General features: G+C 38.4%; 3 protein-coding genes across 3 annotated transcripts; all 3 read left to right on the top strand.

Moving 5' to 3' along the window:
• Positions 1 to 212: 212 nt before the first annotated feature.
• On the top strand, positions 213 to 6,623 carry LOC141904701 (gamma-butyrobetaine dioxygenase-like). Its single transcript, XM_074793332.1, has 7 exons — positions 213 to 1,075; positions 2,002 to 2,190; positions 2,770 to 2,915; positions 3,410 to 3,515; positions 3,822 to 4,018; positions 4,359 to 4,525; positions 5,058 to 6,623. The coding sequence occupies exons 1-7, from the start codon at positions 632 to 634 to the stop codon at positions 5,222 to 5,224; spliced, it is 1,416 nt and encodes a 471-aa protein (XP_074649433.1). The 5' UTR covers positions 213 to 631; the 3' UTR covers positions 5,225 to 6,623.
• An 806-nt stretch (positions 6,624 to 7,429) lies between these two features.
• On the top strand, positions 7,430 to 11,731 carry LOC141904702 (gamma-butyrobetaine dioxygenase-like). Its single transcript, XM_074793333.1, has 7 exons — positions 7,430 to 7,881; positions 8,954 to 9,142; positions 9,553 to 9,698; positions 9,988 to 10,093; positions 10,245 to 10,441; positions 10,797 to 10,963; positions 11,392 to 11,731. The coding sequence occupies exons 1-7, from the start codon at positions 7,474 to 7,476 to the stop codon at positions 11,547 to 11,549; spliced, it is 1,371 nt and encodes a 456-aa protein (XP_074649434.1). The 5' UTR covers positions 7,430 to 7,473; the 3' UTR covers positions 11,550 to 11,731.
• Positions 11,732 to 15,105: 3,374 nt separating this feature from the next.
• LOC141904703 (gamma-butyrobetaine dioxygenase-like) lies at positions 15,106 to 18,805 on the top strand. The gene is made up of 7 exons (XM_074793334.1): positions 15,106 to 15,540; positions 16,018 to 16,206; positions 16,617 to 16,762; positions 17,051 to 17,156; positions 17,309 to 17,505; positions 17,869 to 18,035; positions 18,464 to 18,805. Exons 1-7 carry the CDS (start codon positions 15,133 to 15,135, stop codon positions 18,619 to 18,621), a joined length of 1,371 nt encoding a protein of 456 aa, XP_074649435.1. The 5' UTR covers positions 15,106 to 15,132; the 3' UTR covers positions 18,622 to 18,805.
• Positions 18,806 to 18,830: the final 25 nt, after the last annotated feature.

The following is an 18,830-nucleotide window of genomic DNA, read 5'->3' as shown; positions in this document are numbered from 1 at the left end:
TTTACGAGCTCCCATTCATTTCTGTAGTAAACAAACTCGCTTGTAGTACGATGGTCCATAATTAATGAGTTCCCACTTTTTTAAAGTTTTAAACCCGTCCGCAATATTTATGCGTCGTCAGAGCTATCTATTGTGTGGTGGTGCTGACAACACCCAAATTAACTTCCTTATGGGTTTTCTGTTATGTTATTATGTTAAGGTACTACGTAAATTGGTTTTATTGAATGGTTGATATACGAAAGTCGGTTAGTACGATGACTTTTCATTTTTCTACGGACAGCTGTACTAACCAGGTTCGACAGTAGTTAAATGAATAGCGAATGGTTTCCCGGGACGTGGAATCGCGTGGATTGCTATGAACAACGATTTCCCATTTGCGCAGTAGAGAAGAGAGCCGCCTATATCGTGCGTTATAATCGTAGCAGTTCCAGAATAAAAACAACGCACATGCATACACTGTAAGAGTCAATATCTCTGCTCTTATAGGTATTTCAGTTTTTCATTCGTTTCTATGAGTTCACCGTCTCGAAAACTCGGTTGCGAGCGGCGTTTGGTGCATACATATAAAACTACATTGATAAGACGTAATCGTGACTCTCAGGTGCACAGGAGTCATTGCATACGTTAAAAAATGAGTACTTCGCATTTCTTTGCGCGGAAATTACTATTTCGTGTTTGTTCAAATATTTGCCGCTATGAGAGGCCCACCCTGCTTCATAGTCGGGCTTTCTGTTCTGCGAAACCTGCGTCCCTCAGTTCGCGAGCGCTTGGCTGCGTAAACGGTTTTCTACGATCATCAACTGAAGTGAAACCGAGAGGATCATTGCGTCTGACGCATTCACGAGCCAGGAATGACCCGGAGCTCGCTGCTGAACCGTTACGGGCAACTGACGTGCAGAAGAACGTCGGTAAGAGATGGGTGGATGTGACGTGGAATGATGATTCAGTGACAAGTTACCCGTACGTATGGCTCAGAGATAACTGTCAATGTTCGAAATGTTTTCATCCGACGACGAAATCCAGACAGGTTCTGATGATGGATCTCGATCCGAAAATCGAACCGAAACAAGTCCAGGTAAGAAGAGACTGTAGCAATCACATACATAGGGATGAGAGGCACAAATAAGTTTAGATATATCGACTGATTTGTCAATATGTACTAACATAAGAAACGATAGGAAGAAAGGTGACCACTTGAATATTTTGTGTATCAAGGAAGCCCACAACTGCCTCCAGGGCTTGGCTGGAGTCGAGTCGAGAATCGTTCTGTGTTCGACAGAGAAATGGAAAATCGCTCATAAGGAAATCTGAACAATCTTGTGTGGTGATTTTCCATGCATATACCGAGTTTATCGGATGCATAGTATTATATTATATATTATATCGTCGTTGATTGTGTTATCATTATGTACTATTACCTTATTTTATCGCGACCTCGCACATGATCAGCTAAACTACGCACTTAGGCAATATAATTATGCATGTATTTAGTAGGGGAAAATCACACGTATTAACTGAAACCTTCAAAATGATAATTACGCGTGTTTGCGTATGTGATTAGTGTATGTACCAAAATCGTGAGAAAAACCAGTCATACCCGAAAACAAGGCATGTTACCATAATACAAGACATTACAGAGAAATTACCTAAGATGCTTCAACCTCCCGTGAAAGCATAGTTTCTCACCAAATCGTCGGGGGTAAGCGACTAAAACTAAAACTAAACCCTAACCTACAGATTCAGCTACACAGTGTCATGGTTCCAGGGGCAGATTATGGGGGTGTTCTCGGGAGTCTGGACCCTTACCATCCCATAAATTTGTCACCTCATCCTCTTTGAAATAGGATCTCTTCGGGTTTATTTCTTCAATGATACCTAACCCTAGATAGATGGAACCCGCCGGTGGCAATTGACATGGCTGCTATACGAGAAGTGCCTTTTCTTCTGGACCCCTTCTAATTTTCCTAGATCCGCCCTGATGTCAAAATTGTTTAATTGCAGGTGATAGATGATGGCAGTTTGAAGGTGACCTGGCCCGACGGTCACGAAAGTCCGTATCCTAGTGAATGGCTGCACGAAAGAGCTTTCACCGACGCCGCTAGAAGAAAAAGAAACGAAGTTTATGGCCAAAAACATAAATTCTGGGGAGCCGAACTTCAAGATAAAATACCTACGTATGATTTCAGTAAGGTATATACTGCATGTGTAGTGAATATAACACTCGTAATCCAATAACTAGAAATACGAGACTCATTATGAACTATTAATATTTCATAACTCTTCACATGTACGTTACTATTTGATATTTGTAAGTGAAGAGAGCTGGCCGGTAGCCAGGCATCTTTAAGTGCAGTTCTAGTTGTAATAACATAAGGGACGTTTTCGTCAATTAAGTCATCATCCTTGAGGCAAGACTTTATACGTACAGTAAAGATACAACATTTTGTCGTACAAAATGTACGCAGCGCTCACGAAAGAGTTAAACTCATATTTTGTATCGATTTGAAAATAGTCAACCCTTAGAAATTTCATCACCAAGGATTCGAACCCGGGACGCCGCATAGACCACTGTCTACATGCAATATTATACGTTATAAGTACAATTTTGATATGAGGGAACCAACAAGCCGGTAGGCTGCACGAAAGGCTGAAGTAGTGTAGTTACCGATGTGTAATCATTCAAAAATACCCTTTCGTTTTTTCTCACAGCAGTATTTTCTCTTAAATTATAATCATCACTGTTGATAGAAGTTTTTTTCTGATATTAAGATTTGCTCCGATGAGAATCATTTGTTGGATTGGTTGCTCGGTATGGAACTTCATGGAATTGCTCTTATACGAAATGCACCGCAACGAACAGGAGAACTTGAGAAAATAGCGCAACAAATCTGCTTCACTCGACGAACAAACTACGGGTAAAATAAAGAATCGCTCCAAGCCGATAGTTCATTTCTCTTGTCCAGTAATGAAAGTTTTCTACGTCTTCCCGATGATCTGGGGGAACAAAGTACTCTACTAAGATATGAAATGTCCTTGAATAAAAACGGGAAAAAATTACCTAAAGATCAAGGTCGAATTAAAATACATGGAAAAATAACGAAGTACCGTGGCGTTCGCATTGCACCCGTGCTGCCGATACGGCAGATTGAGGAACTTAAGACGGTAGAATTAGTTCTAGGACAGTTCGTAAGTCTTTTCTGGCCTTGGTATCGTACTCGACTTTTGGGCAGGAAAAGCGAAGGTCACCCTACGTATTTGAATATTAGATTTTGGGAATTAGCAATTAAATATTTCGATGAATTTTCATTCAGAAACAATCCCTATTTCCCCACCTGCCTAAGGACGCCTTTGAGGACATTATCTGTTTGAGCACATTTGAATTTACCGGTTTATTTCTATATATCCGCAGGGAATCATTTCAAGTAGAAAGTAAAACAGACCCGAGTAATCTGGCGTATACAAACGTGAAATTAGGACTTCACTGTGATTTACCATTTTACTACTATGTACCAGGGGTAAAAATAACAAATCTATTAATTAACTACCAGTTATCATATGTATTAATAAATCAGCAACATTATTATCGACACTTGATGATAATAATAATGATGGCTGCGAAGTGGACGAAACCTGGTAACAGTTTAAATAATGTCTCAGTATCAAACGTGGAAGAAAATACCTTTGACTTCATTTTAAATAAATCTGCCTCGGGAATGCGAATTTTATCATCGACAACTTAATCATTGAAATGTTTCCAGAGGGAAGCAATTTAGCTCTATCTAACGAACTAAAATAAATCGTATCAATACATGATATTTCAGCTTCAATTTCTGCATTGTGTCGTGAATTCCTCAACTGGAGGTAGTAACGTTTTCGCCGATGCGTCTTACGCCGCTAAAATCATGGAAACCGAATATCCGGAGATGTACGAAATACTCAGCACCCGATTGGTTGACTACTATGATATCGGTACTGACGCCTACACATTTCACAAAGTTGCGCGATGGCCAAATTTCGTGTAAGTAACCGCTGTCATCCTACCTGATGATTTTGTGAGCCATATATATTCAATATATTCAAAATTAAGAACAATGACGTTAGACTCAATTCTATGAGCCAGTCACAAAACTGAAACTGAAGCTATGAAAACGGCTCGTAGAATTGAGTCGAGCCTACTTTTTAGCTGGACGTCATAATTGTGAACTCTGTATTCAGCTGGAACTCTATTTGCATCAAGAAATGTTTTATGGGGAATTTCCCGAGTGCGTGCCTTTACTATATACCCTAGGTCAGTCCACGAATAGAAAACACTAACTAGGAACAAACAAAATGCATAACGTTACCTCCATCTATTTCAGACGTGATAATGAAGGCAACGTGAAAGGCGTCTGCTATAACAATCAGGTTCGTGATACGTTTATGAATTTGCCAATCGAAGATGTTCAACCTCTTTACGAAGCTCTGCGGAAATTCGATGACATCATGTACGACCCGAACAACCACGTGAAACATACACTTAAAGCAGGTACATTGACATGAAATATAGGCGTCACGCTGTTTACATTTACAGATTTCTTAATCGTAGAAATCGAAGTTCAGTTTCTTTTTATCTGTTCAATTGTCCCAAAGCTACGACGGATAAGAGTTATTAATCGCATCGACCTGAAGATAAACTTGAGTTTCAAGTCGATGTTTTGTTACCATTTATGTAACTTATATCGGAATGTCAAATTCTATGGTCACGCACTAAGGTCACGGACAGACCCGGCTTATCGTAAACATCGAAAAAAGGACGCGGTGATTGCGGTTCATTTCGCTTGGCGATAATTTTCGGAACTTTTTTCGAGCTTTTAGTTCTGTTGTAAAAATTGTTTTAATATTTCCAAGTTTCGTCATATCGTCAACGAACATACACAGTCTACACTGCGTATATCGAAGATTTGATTATTCTAGTTTTGATCATTAGCTAATTCTATTTACCCGCCCTAAAATGAATTTCCAGTTCCTGGCTAAATTGTTTCGTTTATTTAAAAACCGTCAATTTATTTGTTTTGTAGGTGATATCATCTGTTTTGATAATATTCGCGTGTTACACGGCAGAGAGGAGTATGACATCGGATCAGACGGACATCGACATCTTGAAGGAATCTACATCGATTGGGATGAGGTTCAGTCTCGTATCAGGGTTCTGAAAAGCGAATTGAATCGTACAAATTCATCGTAAAAATAAACACAATAACTGCACGAATAAACCTAGACCTACAAATACAACCCGTAGAAATCAATTGATACAAGGCACAGTTTATGAAGTGCATGTGGAAGTCCCACAATGTTGAAGATAAGGCTAAAAATGTTACCTTTGTTTTGATCGGCCGGGTGGTTTTGGAAATCGCAATCAAATATTTAATCTTTTTTATCTATAGCTGCCGAGCAAGTAGTTATTGGCTCGATCATGGTTTAAAAAATAGTTGAACTGACGTTTCGTTTAGAATGATTCTGTTCGTCTTAAGAGATTATTTCATTTCACACAAAATTGCTTTATTCAAAACTTAATCATGTGGCCAAAATGGCCTAAGATTCGCCGATGATATCCTCTGACGCCACGGGTGATGCTTGTTTAGATACTTCATACTTACCACCGACGCGTGAACTTCAGTGAACCACTAGCGCGTGAAGGTCAATCTGATCCTAGTCGATCTTCACGATATTGTTATATTACGAAATCATTTTATTCTAGCTGCGTGTAATGATTAGCATTAAGAATTATCATAAATGGTGTCATTCTTTAAAACTGAATACATACATTCTTATACAAATAAAACTATTGTACAAAAATAAAAAAGCATCGCGCAATGTTTTTACTTGTGAAGAATACAGCTATGTACAAATAGCATTGTACAAGGAGTATTATATTTGCTGATGCTGGTTATAAAAATGTACAGTCTTTATATCAATAATAATTCCGTATTCAATCTATCGTTTATTAAAATGTATACTTGTCACTATATGACAGTCGTCTTTTTTAAGTAAAACATTATTTCTTTTGTGGGCATTAATCCTATTATATAGTAGAATAACTAAACTCAAACGCGGAGAACAGTTAATAAGATCAAAACAGGTTTAATGAATTTTTAAACATTACTTTCGATTTTCACACCTGACGCTGATCTCTAGGGTGAGCTCGAAACGGCGTGTCTTTTTGATTGAAAAAATTCTCGATTTTAAAACTGTTAATCTGTATGTAGTGGGTATTTTATCATCGTATTATATCAACTGATGCATGAATATAACGTGATATTTAAGAAAAAGGTCTCGTCTTAGAAAATGCTACTTTTTCATGGCGGGATCTTCATATAGCACAGGTGCATATTTACGCTGGCTAGTAGAAGTATTCCTATCGTTATGGCTTAGCGGATTATGAAGTTGAAAACAATTTGGATCGATTGAACTGACAAGTATCGTCGAATGATTTGAATATAACTTAATGCCGATGAGTTGTTTTGTACATTTCCAATATTATCATAGCTTCTTCCTTTCGTAATCCTTGGTTCCTACTCGACTCATTCAAAAGCGTCGATGATGCGCGACGAATGTTCTAACTTACAACATCTGCTTCTCATAAAAATACACTAAATAAATGTGATTAAAAGAAATGAAGATATCGTTTTCAATTTGTATCTGATCATTGTAAAGTATTCGAACAGAAATGAATTATACGTCATCGTAAACACGTGATCGTAATGTTATGCGATCCAAAGAAGGAACCGAAATATCGTGGGAGAGCGTATCCTTCCTCAGCTCCGCACAACGGCACAAATTGAATTTTGACCCGAGACCAAAAATAAATAAACAACTCATGTGTATATATTCCGAAATCTAGATACTCACAACTATTCTATTAGTTGTGTTTCCTACGTATCGACACCTTTTACAAATCTTTGTTACCTAATTTCTTGAGTGTGTTCTTCCCCGTTGTTCTCCCGGTATACTATCAAAAGTTGGTTTCCAAGGAACTATTCTCGTGACCAACGCCACCACATTTGGGGAGGGCCGACGACCAACCTCGGGACCTAGCTGATTCGCCCACCAGGCCCCAAGAATTAATGTTCTTTCAACCTGGTTAAGAAACAAGCCCGGAGTCGTCTCGGTTTCCAAACAACTTATCCCTTTTACTATTGTCTTGAAAACTAAATCCAAAATATTTCTTATTAATCCGAGACATAAACTGAACCAGTAACAAAAGCAAATAAAGATTAAATAATCATTTAGCGAAAACTTACCCGTTTGTGAATTTCTAGCCATAATTTGGAAAATACCTTAGTATTTTTCCGTTTGAATATCAGTTTGAAGGCGTATGTAGGTCAAAGTCTACTGGGGTCTGCGACAGTCAGTCAGCCACTCAGTCAATCAGTCTCGCGTTATCCGTCTTACGACGGACAGATTTTCCAGAAAGGCGCTCCACTCATCGTGACCATGTTTGCCCTGAAACGATTGAACGTTTCAAAAAATAAAATTCCTAGAATTTTTTCAATACTAAAAAAGGAACTTGCTCCATTGGCTGTTAGTCGAGTCGGAACTTATTGCACCAATAATATTAACGCGCGAACATTTAAACAGCATGGGACTCAACATCAGGGGTCGCAGCACCGGTTACTGCATTCCATGGAAGTTAAAGAAGATGTTTTAGGAGTTGTGGACGTGCATAGAAACGATGGTAAGAGATGGGTGGATGTGACGTGGAATGATGATTCAGTGACAAGTTACCCGTACGTATGGCTCAGAGATAACTGTCAATGTTTGAAATGTTTTCACCCGACGACGAAATCCAGGTTGGTTCTGATGTCAAATTTGGATACGAAAATTGAACCGAAAGATGTCGAGGTAAGAAAGAAAAGGGTTAATCTGAACATCTTCAAATAATCAAATTAGTTTTCGTTAAGTCTGACGGTCCGAAAATCTGTGATCTGTGATCTGTAATTACAGAATCGTAGTAACCACGATGAAGGAAGGTTACACGTTTACTCAGTATAAATGAAATAATTTTGAATAATTGAAATTCAAAATATTATGATTTCTAAGAGATGTCCTGACCACATTATGTTCAAAATCAAGTGGCGCAGAATTGTCGATTAACATTGTACGCCCATTAATTAACTACATGATTTTTCGGTGATATATTCTGTAATTCCACAGGTTTCCGTCCACCAGTTTACTATGTGGGAGATATGCATCATCGTATAAGGGACACCAAATCAAGTTGAATTTACCAATCAAATATGAGAGGGACAGTTATCCCTGCTTTAAGATCAATAACTAACGCGACATTTTGTAATCTAGATTGATAATATATGCAGTAATTAAACCATTCTATGTTCGGTCGAAATTCTGGTGAAGGGTTTTCTCAAACTAAACTTTAGACTTTGACATGTGTTTGTGTCTCACGTCGTGTGTTCAAAATCTCTCACGTTGACCGTTTACCTTTGTCCAATATGGCTCTTATCCGTTATACTTTGAGTATCCGTTTTCTCACGCACCTTTATTATTCACTCACACATTGAACGTAAACCTAGTTTGATTTCATACTTAATTCCACTAAAAGGAAACTTTAAATGAAAAGTTTATGATTCTTGATGATCGAATCTGCGACGATTTAGAAATTGAGGAATGAAAATTGACTTATTTCAACTGTACTCTAACTGGAGGCCTTAAAACATTCTTTCCAAACATAGTAACACTGAGCAGATTTGCAACAAACGATGTACGAATAGTCGAATCAAACTCACAACTACAGGATTGGGTCCGGTTGTTTACGTTATTCCACTCTCGACATATTATTTTCCGTATTTATTTCAGTTACACACAGCAGTCAACGTCGTGTTTTACAGCTGTGGAACTGGATCCTGAATGAATGAACAACAAGGCTAAATCAATCAGTTTGGTTTATGTTAATTAGGTATCAGAAGACGGTGGTTTAGAGATAACCTGGCCAGACGGACACAGGAGTATCTACGACACAAAATGGCTGTTACAGCGAGCATTCACAGATGAAGCCAAAGAGAAGAGACGCGCGATGTACGGAGTAGAACACCAGTTCTGGAACGCCGAACTACAAGATAACATTCCCACTTATGATTTTAAAAAGGTACCTATTCACCTTCTTATCCATATCATTTTAATCTAATCACCAGTTTATAGACCTGACTTCGGGTCCATTTGATTTCGGCCCAAGTAAATTGCACCGGGAATTCATAGGTTATTAACTACAGAATTTGTTTTTGTCATTTCGTGGGTGTCGACCTTATTTCACAAAACTTTTTACCAAGTACGCTCAAAATCGGTCAGATTCATCGACGGATCAGTCGTCGCATCTCTGAAATCACCTCCATATGATTGAGTCCCAATTTGTATGTTTGTCTAATGCAGTTTGCTATAATGTTGTCAACATGATGAAAGTCCAAACTATGACGAGTTCCACTGACCATTCATACCTACGATTCGAATGTGTATTAACCTAGTCGATTTTTTTCATATGAAATATATTCGTGTTTTTAGATTATAGACGACGACAATCATTTTCTGAATTGGTTAACTGGTCTGCAACGATACGGTCTGACACTAATTAAAGATACCCCACAAGATTATGGACACTTGCAAAAAATAGCGGATAGAGTTTGCTACAGCAGAAGGACTAACTATGGGTATGGACCATGTTATTATCTGATATACCAACACTTTAAGATTTTCAGAATCTTTTAATACTTGCGGTGAAAGAATTTTTCATTAGACTTCTTATTGCTTTTGTTTTCAAATTGAAGTTCTTCATTTCGGTCATTCTTATTTATCATTCTACATTGTTTCCACTTGAGCATTTTCACCAAATTCTATATAAACCCTGCAGAATCTGAAATTTACATTGTCATTGTCCTTTTGATCTATTGTCAGAAGAGAAAATTGACATCTAAAGCGAATTGTCGTTTTATATTTCAGTGATGTGTTCAGAGTCAAAAGTAAAGTGAATCCCAGCAATCTAGCATACACCAGTGTTACATTAGGACTGCATTGCGATCTGGCCGATTGCAGCTACGTGCCAGGGGTAATTCCATGGCCATCTAAAAAGTGTTCAAATATTTCAATATCTATGGAGAGGGAGGGAAGGAAGAGGATATATAGAGGCGAGGGACGATGGAGAGTGATAAAACGGGAATACAAGCATTCAAAAACAACTTTCCGTCTGAATTTTCCAGGTACAATTTCTACACTGTGTGAACAACACGTCAGTAGGGGGCAGTAGTCAATTTGCAGATGCCTCGTACGCAGCTAAAATCATCGAAGAAAATTACCCGGAAGCAAACGAACTTCTGAGCACAAAGATATTGGATTTTTACGATAAAGGCAGCGACGTGTACAAATTCCACAATATAGCGCGATGGACAACTTTCGTGTAAGCTACGAGCAATTATCTAAATATAATTTAGTTAAGATAATTGCTCGCAGGTGTAAGTCACACGAATAGATCGTTTTGGGATCAAGTTATTATTAGTCAGAGTATCATTAAAGTGTTGTTGGGGTGTCCTGGTATCAGGACATTGTTTTTGGATTGTACCAGAACTCGACCTAGGCCAGTTATCAAACACATGTACAGCTAGGTTTTAACAATCATATAGATTAAGATATAAAATGACTTCAGGGTCACGATAAGTTAAACTAACATTTTTCTAACAAGTTTCAAATGATCTGAACCACGAATAATCTAACGATTTTGATAATGTAAGTTTGGTTTTTGTTATTATTTCCAGACGGGATATCGAAGGCAAAGTCAAAGGCGTCTGCTTCAATAACCAATCACGTGACTCGTATCTGAATTTACCAATCGAAGACGTTCAACCGCTTTACGACGCCTTAAAACTGCTCGAAAACATAATGTATGACCCGCAGAATATTGTTAACCACACACTCAAACCAGGTATCCGTACTATTACTCATAAAAAGTATTCTGTCTGATCGAATTTTGTGCATAAACTACTACCTTCTGCATGAATTTTTCATTTATGGGATAGCAATATCGACTCCTGGCTACGCTTGGTGATCAAGGGGTGATACAATATACAATATCTTGGTTCATGAGGATGAATTTGGTGTCCAATGTGCTATCATCTTACGTCTTAAATTTTGCATGTTTTTCAATTTCAAACTGATTTGATATAGCTACTAGAGGAAAGATAATCAATAATATAGAGAAACAAAACGAGAATATTTTCATTTCTAAAATACATCGAAAATTTGTATACATTCATGTAGGTTTAGAAAATCACAAACTCGACGATCTGCCATCACAACTTTCTAGTGAACCATCTTGATATGTTATAAATGTAATGTTGAATGTAATTGCAGGAGAGATAATAGTGTTCGACAATCTCAGAGTTCTACACGGTCGACAGCAGTATGACGTCGGTAGTTCCGGTGTTCGCAATCTGGAAGGAATATTCATCGACTGGGATGAGATCTGTTCCCGCATTCGAGTTCTGAAGGAAGACCTCGGTCTGCTTTAATCAAACATTTTAATTTCTGAAAAATTGATTAGGGCAGATACCCGCAGCGTCCAACGACCAAATATCAGGCCTACATAAGGCCCCCTTGTGATGTCTCTCGAAATTATCATTAAAAAAAGTCTACAAATAAATTCATTTACAAAAACGAACGATGTATTTATTAAATTCAGAACGTAATACGTACAATATGTGACGAATTTATTTTAATAAAACATAGAATAAAATATATGACAAAAATAACAAATACTTAAAACAGAGCTTGATTTCATGGCAATATCTGCAACACGGAGTTTTGGAGTGGCGACTACAGTTTCCAGTTTATAATGGAGTATTCAGTAATTAATGCAGGCATATCACCGGGCTCTATTTGGGCTGTATATTGTTTGGTTATTTTTTTCATACGCTAAGCGATTTGCACTGGAACCATTCTGTCCACGGCATTTATCAAAAACCGTACTAACCTCTTTTTAAGTACTGTACTTATCGATCTCAAATCAATGTAAAGCTGTTCGATAAGTTACATGTATAAGGTTCAAGAATACTGGTAATTTTAGAGACAAGGTTGGGATAAAGTTATACATATTCTTATCGATAGTTAACGCGTGCAAAAGTATAACTCATTTATCAGGATCCAGGTTCTGGTCAGATCATTGACCATTGCCTGCAGAGATCCGGGTCCAAACTAGTTTCCAGGACGACTCGATTCGGAAATCTATACATCTCAACAATTTGACCGACTGTGGAAGGGTCTATATTTGATGATTGAGTGTCTTTGGTACAAATATATTCCGAATCAAATCATACAGTTGCTTCAACAACCTCTGGTTGACTATCCCCAGTGCCACGTGCACCTGAATTTCGCTTGTATATAGTATAATGGATGTAAAGATCGGGAGTTTGCACCGCGGAGGATAAAACAGAATCGACTTCATCTGAGGCCGCTATTTTACGAGCATCTCCGCGATCTATTGACCGAAGTCGTTGAGTCCGAGTGTTCCCGTGCTTCAAGGGAACTACCGATCTACGCGAAACTTTCTCATTGTCCAAATTGAAACTTACACTATTTCTAACACCCGTTTTCGCAGAGCGATTTTCCGGGTGGAGATTCTTTATTTTTGGGTCATCAGTGGCGGACATAGTGTACGTCTGACCGTCTATTACTAACGTACACGAGATAATCTTGCCGTCTGCATCTGACGACTGAGATTCGAATGATGAGTTGTGATGATTGTCATCAACGACTGAAACCGTTGAGTCCGGTTTTCCTGAACCACGGCACACGGTACAAACCGATGGTAAAGCGGCCATCTTTGTCGACTCCGATATAGATCCATATCCGTTATCACTAAGATCAGACCATAGATACTTTTTCGTTTTCTTGTCTCTAAGATCGGAAACATTTCGATTTAGAATATCCGATTTCGTGTGACGACGAGACACTGGATTATCATCGTCGCTTCGCCGAACGAGTTCGTAAAAATCCAAACCATCGTCAGATATTTGGAGTCTCACTTTACCAGACGGTTTACCACGATCATTTGAAGGCAGCACCTTTTCTAAAGTTGTTTTACTTCTGTCTTGCGGGTAGGTCTGTTCCGACGGTTCGTGCTGTTGATGATACTTTTTACTGTTACTTTTCCCACCGTAAATGTCGAAATCCTCGAAGTAATATTTACTCTGGACGGTTTTCGAAGCGATGTGGTTACTAGAGAAACTATTGTGAACGCATTCAGCTTCGCTTCGCTCTAGAACCGCGTCTAACTCGGCGGTCGGGTCGAACTTTTCGGCGGAATTAGTTTTTCTGCTCTCTTCCGGTAATAGATCGTAACTGGCAGTTTTTGATCCGTCGGAATCATCGTAATCCGTCGACGGTATATTATGCAAACTATCGTCTGATAAATCACTAAATGGTGCGACATTAGATATTCGATTTACGTCCGAATGACGCGAGTCTTTGTTTTTATTTTTTTTTAGAGACGATATCTAAGAAATTGGCTCGATCTAGTAACGGAGATCTAAAGTCGTAAGTCGTATCATTAGAACGATATTCGTCTTTTGATTCCGGCGATGGAGAACACGAAAATTTCTGATGGATTTGGATACGTTCAACTACCGGAGATTCTCCGTTGTAAGGGTCGTTCAGTTTGCTACGGTTCCCGTTACTTAAAAATCTGGTCGAACTTTGAAGTTTGAATTCTCCGACATTCTCATCCTCACTGACACCCCCGCCACCGCCACCCTTATCGCCTCTTCGGGTATCGAATCAAATGATTTCGATGAAAACCTGCAAAACGATTTCAATTCCATTAAACCTATCGGCTAAATCTAAAAAATGGTAGAAATTGGAGATTATAATGAGGATATTTTTAGATAGAAAGGTTGCTAATGGTAATGCGGGTCTCTCTGGACGTCATGGCTGACGTATGCAGTCACCTGACGTTGTAATTTACATAATGAGGGATGTAATTTGCATACTCACGATCCGTTCTTCACAGGTAGAAAGATACGCTGCAGCGCCAGAGTTTTCGATGGACCTGTAACCGAACGATCAGGGAAACGACTCAGAAGTGCGTGGGTGAAAATATGGCGGTTTGATTCACACGATAGCCGCCATCTTGAATCAAACACGATTTTAATGAGATGTACTACAAGACTTGGAGCAAATGGTTTACAAAGCAACTGGCTTTCTTGTCAAGAGTTGATTTATCTAACCCAATTCTCATATGATCCAAGGTGGCCACCTTAATGATACAACGATGAGTACTATTGAGTGATGCATACCGTATGCTTCATTTTTGGATTCTTTGATCGATGATTTTGTGGAGCCGTCGACTTCTTCATCGTTCGGTCGGAAATAAAATTCACCTGATAGAATATCGAAATCGGACTGTTCGGGAGTTTCCGGAACTGATAATCGCCGATTGAATTCGCCTCAGAACGACCGCCAGTTTTCCATTTCTTCCCTTTAGATTTCTGAATGTTTGGCCCCACGGGCACGACGTAGCTTTCTGAGTTTAGCCTCCAGCTCTCCCTCCATGTATCCGGCTCGAGGGACCAAAATGTGAACGCAAAAACTGGCCTGAGGCAAGAACTGAAGACTAGAACTGCAATATATGGAGTTTATTTTGAACTGAGCAGTATTTATATTGGACCTTAGGAAATGCCTGCGATAAGGCTATACAGAAATAGTGCCGGTATAAGATTATTTACAATAAAATGTACTGAAACGAACTTGAGCATGAATTGAGATTTAAAGTTAGCTAGAGGACTGTATTATGACCATTTAAATGTACAGAAATGCGACCAGGACCGCATAAAAACGTGATTACAGTTATTCAAAGCTGGAACCGGTCTGAAAAGGACATTAGATAATGTACAGCTTGTCACAATACAATAATACACAATGGTTTATAAGGCACACATATGACAGTAGGATTATCTGTAACAAATATCAGTTTGAAGGCGTATGTAGGTCAAAGTCTACTGGGGATCGACAGTCAGTCAGCCACTCAGTCAACCAGTCTCGCGTTATCCGTCCAACGACAGACAGATTTTCCAGAAAGGCGCTCCACTCATCGTGACCATGTTTGCCCTGAAACGATTGAACGTTTCAAAAAATAAAATTCCTAGAATTTTTTCAATACTAAAAAAGGAACTTGCTCCATTGGCTGTTAGCCGAGTTGGTACTTATTGCACCAATAATATTAACGCGCGAACATTTAAACAGCATGGGACTCAACATCAGGGGTCGCAGCACCGGTTACTGCATTCCATGGAAGTTAAAGAAGATGTTTTAGGAGTTGTGGACGTGCATAGAAACGATGGTAAGAGATGGGTGGATGTGACGTGGAATGATGATTCAGTGACAAGTTACCCGTACGTATGGCTCAGAGATAACTGTCAATGTTTGAAATGTTTTCACCCGACGACGAAATCCAGGTTGGTTCTGATGTCAAATTTGGATACGAAAATTGAACCGAAAGATGTCGAGGTAAGAAAGAAAAGGGTTAATCTGAACATCTTCAAATAATCAAATTAGTTTTCGTTAAGTCTGACGGTCCGAAAATCTGTGATCTGTGATCTTTAATTACAGAATCGTAGTAACCACGATGAAGGAAGGTTACACGTTTACTCAGTATAAATGAAATAATTTTGAATTATTGAAATTCAAAATATTATGATTTCTAAGAGATGTCCTGACCACATTATTATCGCAGAATTGTCGACTAACATGTACGCCCATTAATTAACTACATGATTTTTTCGGTGTTATATTCGAATAGTCGAATCAAACTCACAACTACAGGATTGGGTCCGGTTGTTTACGTTATTCCACTCTCGACATATTATTTTCGGTATTTATTTCAGTTACACACAGCAGTCAACGTCGTGTTTTACAGCTGTGGAACTGGATCCTGAATGAATGAACAACAAGGCTAAATCAATCAGTTTGGTTTATGTTAATTAGGTATCAGAAGACGGTGGTTTAGAGATAACCTGGCCAGACGGACACAGAAGTATCTACGACACTAAATGGTTGTTACAGCGAGCATTCACAGATGAAGCCAAAGAGAAGAGACGCGCGATGTACGGAGTAGAACACCAGTTCTGGAACGCCGAACTACAAGATAACATTCCCACTTATGATTTTAAAAAGGTACCTATTCACCTTCTTATCCATATCATTTTAATCTAATCACCAGTTTATAGACCTGACTTCGGGTCCATTTGATTTCGGCCCAAGTAAATTGCACCGGGAATTCATAGGTTATTAACTACAGAATTTGTTTTTGTCATTTCGTGGGTGTCGACCTTATTTCACAAAACTTTTTACCAAGTACGCTCAAAATCGGTCAGATTCATCGACGGATCAGTCGTCGCATCTCTGAAATCACCTCCATATGATTGAGTCCCAATTTGTATGTTTGTCTAATGCAGTTTGCTATAATGTTGTCAACATGATGAAAGTCCAAACTATGACGAGTTCCACTGACCGTGCATATCTACGATTCGAATGTGTATTAATCTAGTCGATTTTTTTCGTATGAAATATATTCGTGTTTTTAGATAATAGATGACGACAATTATTTTCTGAATTGGTTAACTGGTCTGCAACGATACGGTCTGACACTAATTAAAGATACCCCACAAGATTATGGACACTTGCAAAAAATAGCGGATAGAGTTTGCTACAGCAGAAGGACTAACTATGGGTATGGACCATGTTATTATCTGATATACCAACACTTTAAGATTTTCAGAATCTTTTAATACTTGCGGTGAAAGAATTTTTCATTAGACTTCTTATTGCTTTTGTTTTCAAATTGAAATTCTTCATTTCGGTCATTCTTATTTATCATTCTACATTGTTTACACTTGAGCATTTTCACCAAATTCTATATAAACCCTGCAGAATCTGAAATTTACATTGTCATTGCCCTTTGATCTATTGTCAGAAGAGAAAATTGACATCTAAAGCGAATTGTCGTTTTATATTTCAGTGATGTGTTCAGAGTCAAAAGTAAAGTGAATCCCAGCAATCTAGCATACACCAGTGTTACATTAGGACTGCATTGCGATCTGGCCGATTGCAGCTACGTGCCAGGGGTAATTCCATGGCCATCTAAAAAAGTGTTCAAATATTTCAATATCTATGGAGAGGCAGGGAAGGAAAAGGAGATATAGAGGCGAGGGGCGATGGAGAGTGATAAAACGGGAATACAAGCATTAAAAAACAACTTTCCGTCTGAATTTTCCAGGTACAATTTCTACACTGTGTGAACAACACGTCAGTAGGGGGCAGTAGTCAATTTGCAGATGCCTCGTACGCAGCTAAAATCATCGAAGAAAATTACCCGGAAGCAAACGAACTTCTGAGCACAAAGATATTGGATTTTTACGATAAAGGCAGCGACGTGTACAGATTCCACAATATAGCGCGATGGACAACTTTCGTGTAAGCTACGAGCAATTATCTAAATATAATTTAGTTTAGATAATTGCTCGTAGGTGTAAGTCACACGAATAGATCGTTTTGGGATCAAGTTATTATTAGTCAGAGTATCATTAAAGTGTTGTTGGGGTGTCCTGGTATCAGGAAATTGTATTTGGATTGTATCAGAACTCGACCTAGGCCAGTTATCAAACACACGTACAGCTAGGGTTTAAACAATCATATAGATTAAGATATAAAATGACTTCAGGGTCACGATAAGTTAAACTAACATTTTTCTAACAAGTTTCAAATAATCTGAACCACGAATAATCTAACGATTTTGATAATGTTTTGTTTGGTTTTTGTTTTTGTTATTATTTCCAGACGGGATATCGAAGGCAAAGTCAAAGGCGTCTGCTTCAATAACCAATCACGTGACTCGTATCTGAATTTACCAATCGAAGACGTTCAACCGCTTTACGACGCCTTAAAACTGCTTGAAAACATAATGTATGACCCGCAGAATATTGTTAACCACACACTCAAACCGGGTATCCGTACTATTACTCATAAAAAGTATTCTGTCTGATCGAATTTTGTGCATAAACTACTACCTTCTGCATGAATTTTTCATTTATGGGATAGCAATATCGACTCCTTGCTACGCTTGGTGATCAAGGGGTGATACAATATACAATATCTTGGTTCATGAGGATGAATTTGGTGTCCAATGTGCTATCATCTTACGTCTTAAATTTTGCATGTTTTTCTATTTCAAACTGATTTGATATAGCTACTAGAGGAAAGATAATCAATAATATAGAGAAACAAAACGAGAATATTTTCATTTCTAAAATACATCGAAAATTTGTATACATTCATGTAGGTTTAGAAAATCACAAACTCGACGATCTGCCATCACAACTTTCTAGTGAACCATCTTGATATGTTATAAATGTAATGTTGAATGTAATTGCAGGAGAGATAGTAGTGTTCGACAATCTCAGAGTTCTACACGGTCGACAGCAGTATGACGTCGGTAGTTCCGGTGTTCGCAATCTGGAAGGAATATTCATCGACTGGGATGAGATCTGTTCCCGCATTCGAGTTCTGAAGGAAGACCTCGGTCTGCTTTAATCAAACATTTTAATTTCTGAAAAATTGATTAGGGCAGATACCCGCAGCGTCCAACGACCAAATATCAGGCCTACATAAGGCCCCCTTGTGAAGTCTCTCGAAATTATCATTAAAAAAAGTCTACAAATAAATTCATTTACAAAAACGAACGATGTATTTATTAAATTCAGAACGTAATACGTACAATATGTGACGAATTTATTTTGATA

Source organism: Tubulanus polymorphus, chromosome 4, assembly GCF_964204645.1.
Source record: "Tubulanus polymorphus chromosome 4, tnTubPoly1.2, whole genome shotgun sequence".
In the NCBI taxonomy this organism is placed as follows: domain Eukaryota; kingdom Metazoa; phylum Nemertea; class Palaeonemertea; order Tubulaniformes; family Tubulanidae; genus Tubulanus; species Tubulanus polymorphus.
This window is presented reverse-complemented; position numbering and strand designations above follow the sequence as displayed.

What these genes read in the sequence shown, in the direction of transcription:
- LOC141904701 (XM_074793332.1), top strand. Translation starts at nt 632, where the DNA reads ATGAGTACTTCGCATTTCTTTGCGCGGAAATTACTATTTCGTGTTTGT. An exon ending in GCGCGATGGCCAAATTTCGT is followed by an intron (nt 4,019 to 4,358) that starts GTAAGTAACCGC and finishes CATCTATTTCAG; the next exon opens with ACGTGATAATGAAGGCAACG. An exon ending in GAAACATACACTTAAAGCAG is followed by an intron (nt 4,526 to 5,057) that starts GTACATTGACAT and finishes TTTGTTTTGTAG; the next exon opens with GTGATATCATCTGTTTTGAT.
- LOC141904702 (XM_074793333.1), top strand. Translation starts at nt 7,474, where the DNA reads ATGTTTGCCCTGAAACGATTGAACGTTTCAAAAAATAAAATTCCTAGA. An exon ending in ATTGCAGCTACGTGCCAGGG is followed by an intron (nt 10,094 to 10,244) that starts GTAATTCCATGG and finishes TGAATTTTCCAG; the next exon opens with GTACAATTTCTACACTGTGT. An exon ending in GCGCGATGGACAACTTTCGT is followed by an intron (nt 10,442 to 10,796) that starts GTAAGCTACGAG and finishes TATTATTTCCAG; the next exon opens with ACGGGATATCGAAGGCAAAG.
- LOC141904703 (XM_074793334.1), top strand. Translation starts at nt 15,133, where the DNA reads ATGTTTGCCCTGAAACGATTGAACGTTTCAAAAAATAAAATTCCTAGA. An exon ending in TTGAACCGAAAGATGTCGAG is followed by an intron (nt 15,541 to 16,017) that starts GTAAGAAAGAAA and finishes TATGTTAATTAG; the next exon opens with GTATCAGAAGACGGTGGTTT. An exon ending in CCACTTATGATTTTAAAAAG is followed by an intron (nt 16,207 to 16,616) that starts GTACCTATTCAC and finishes TCGTGTTTTTAG; the next exon opens with ATAATAGATGACGACAATTA.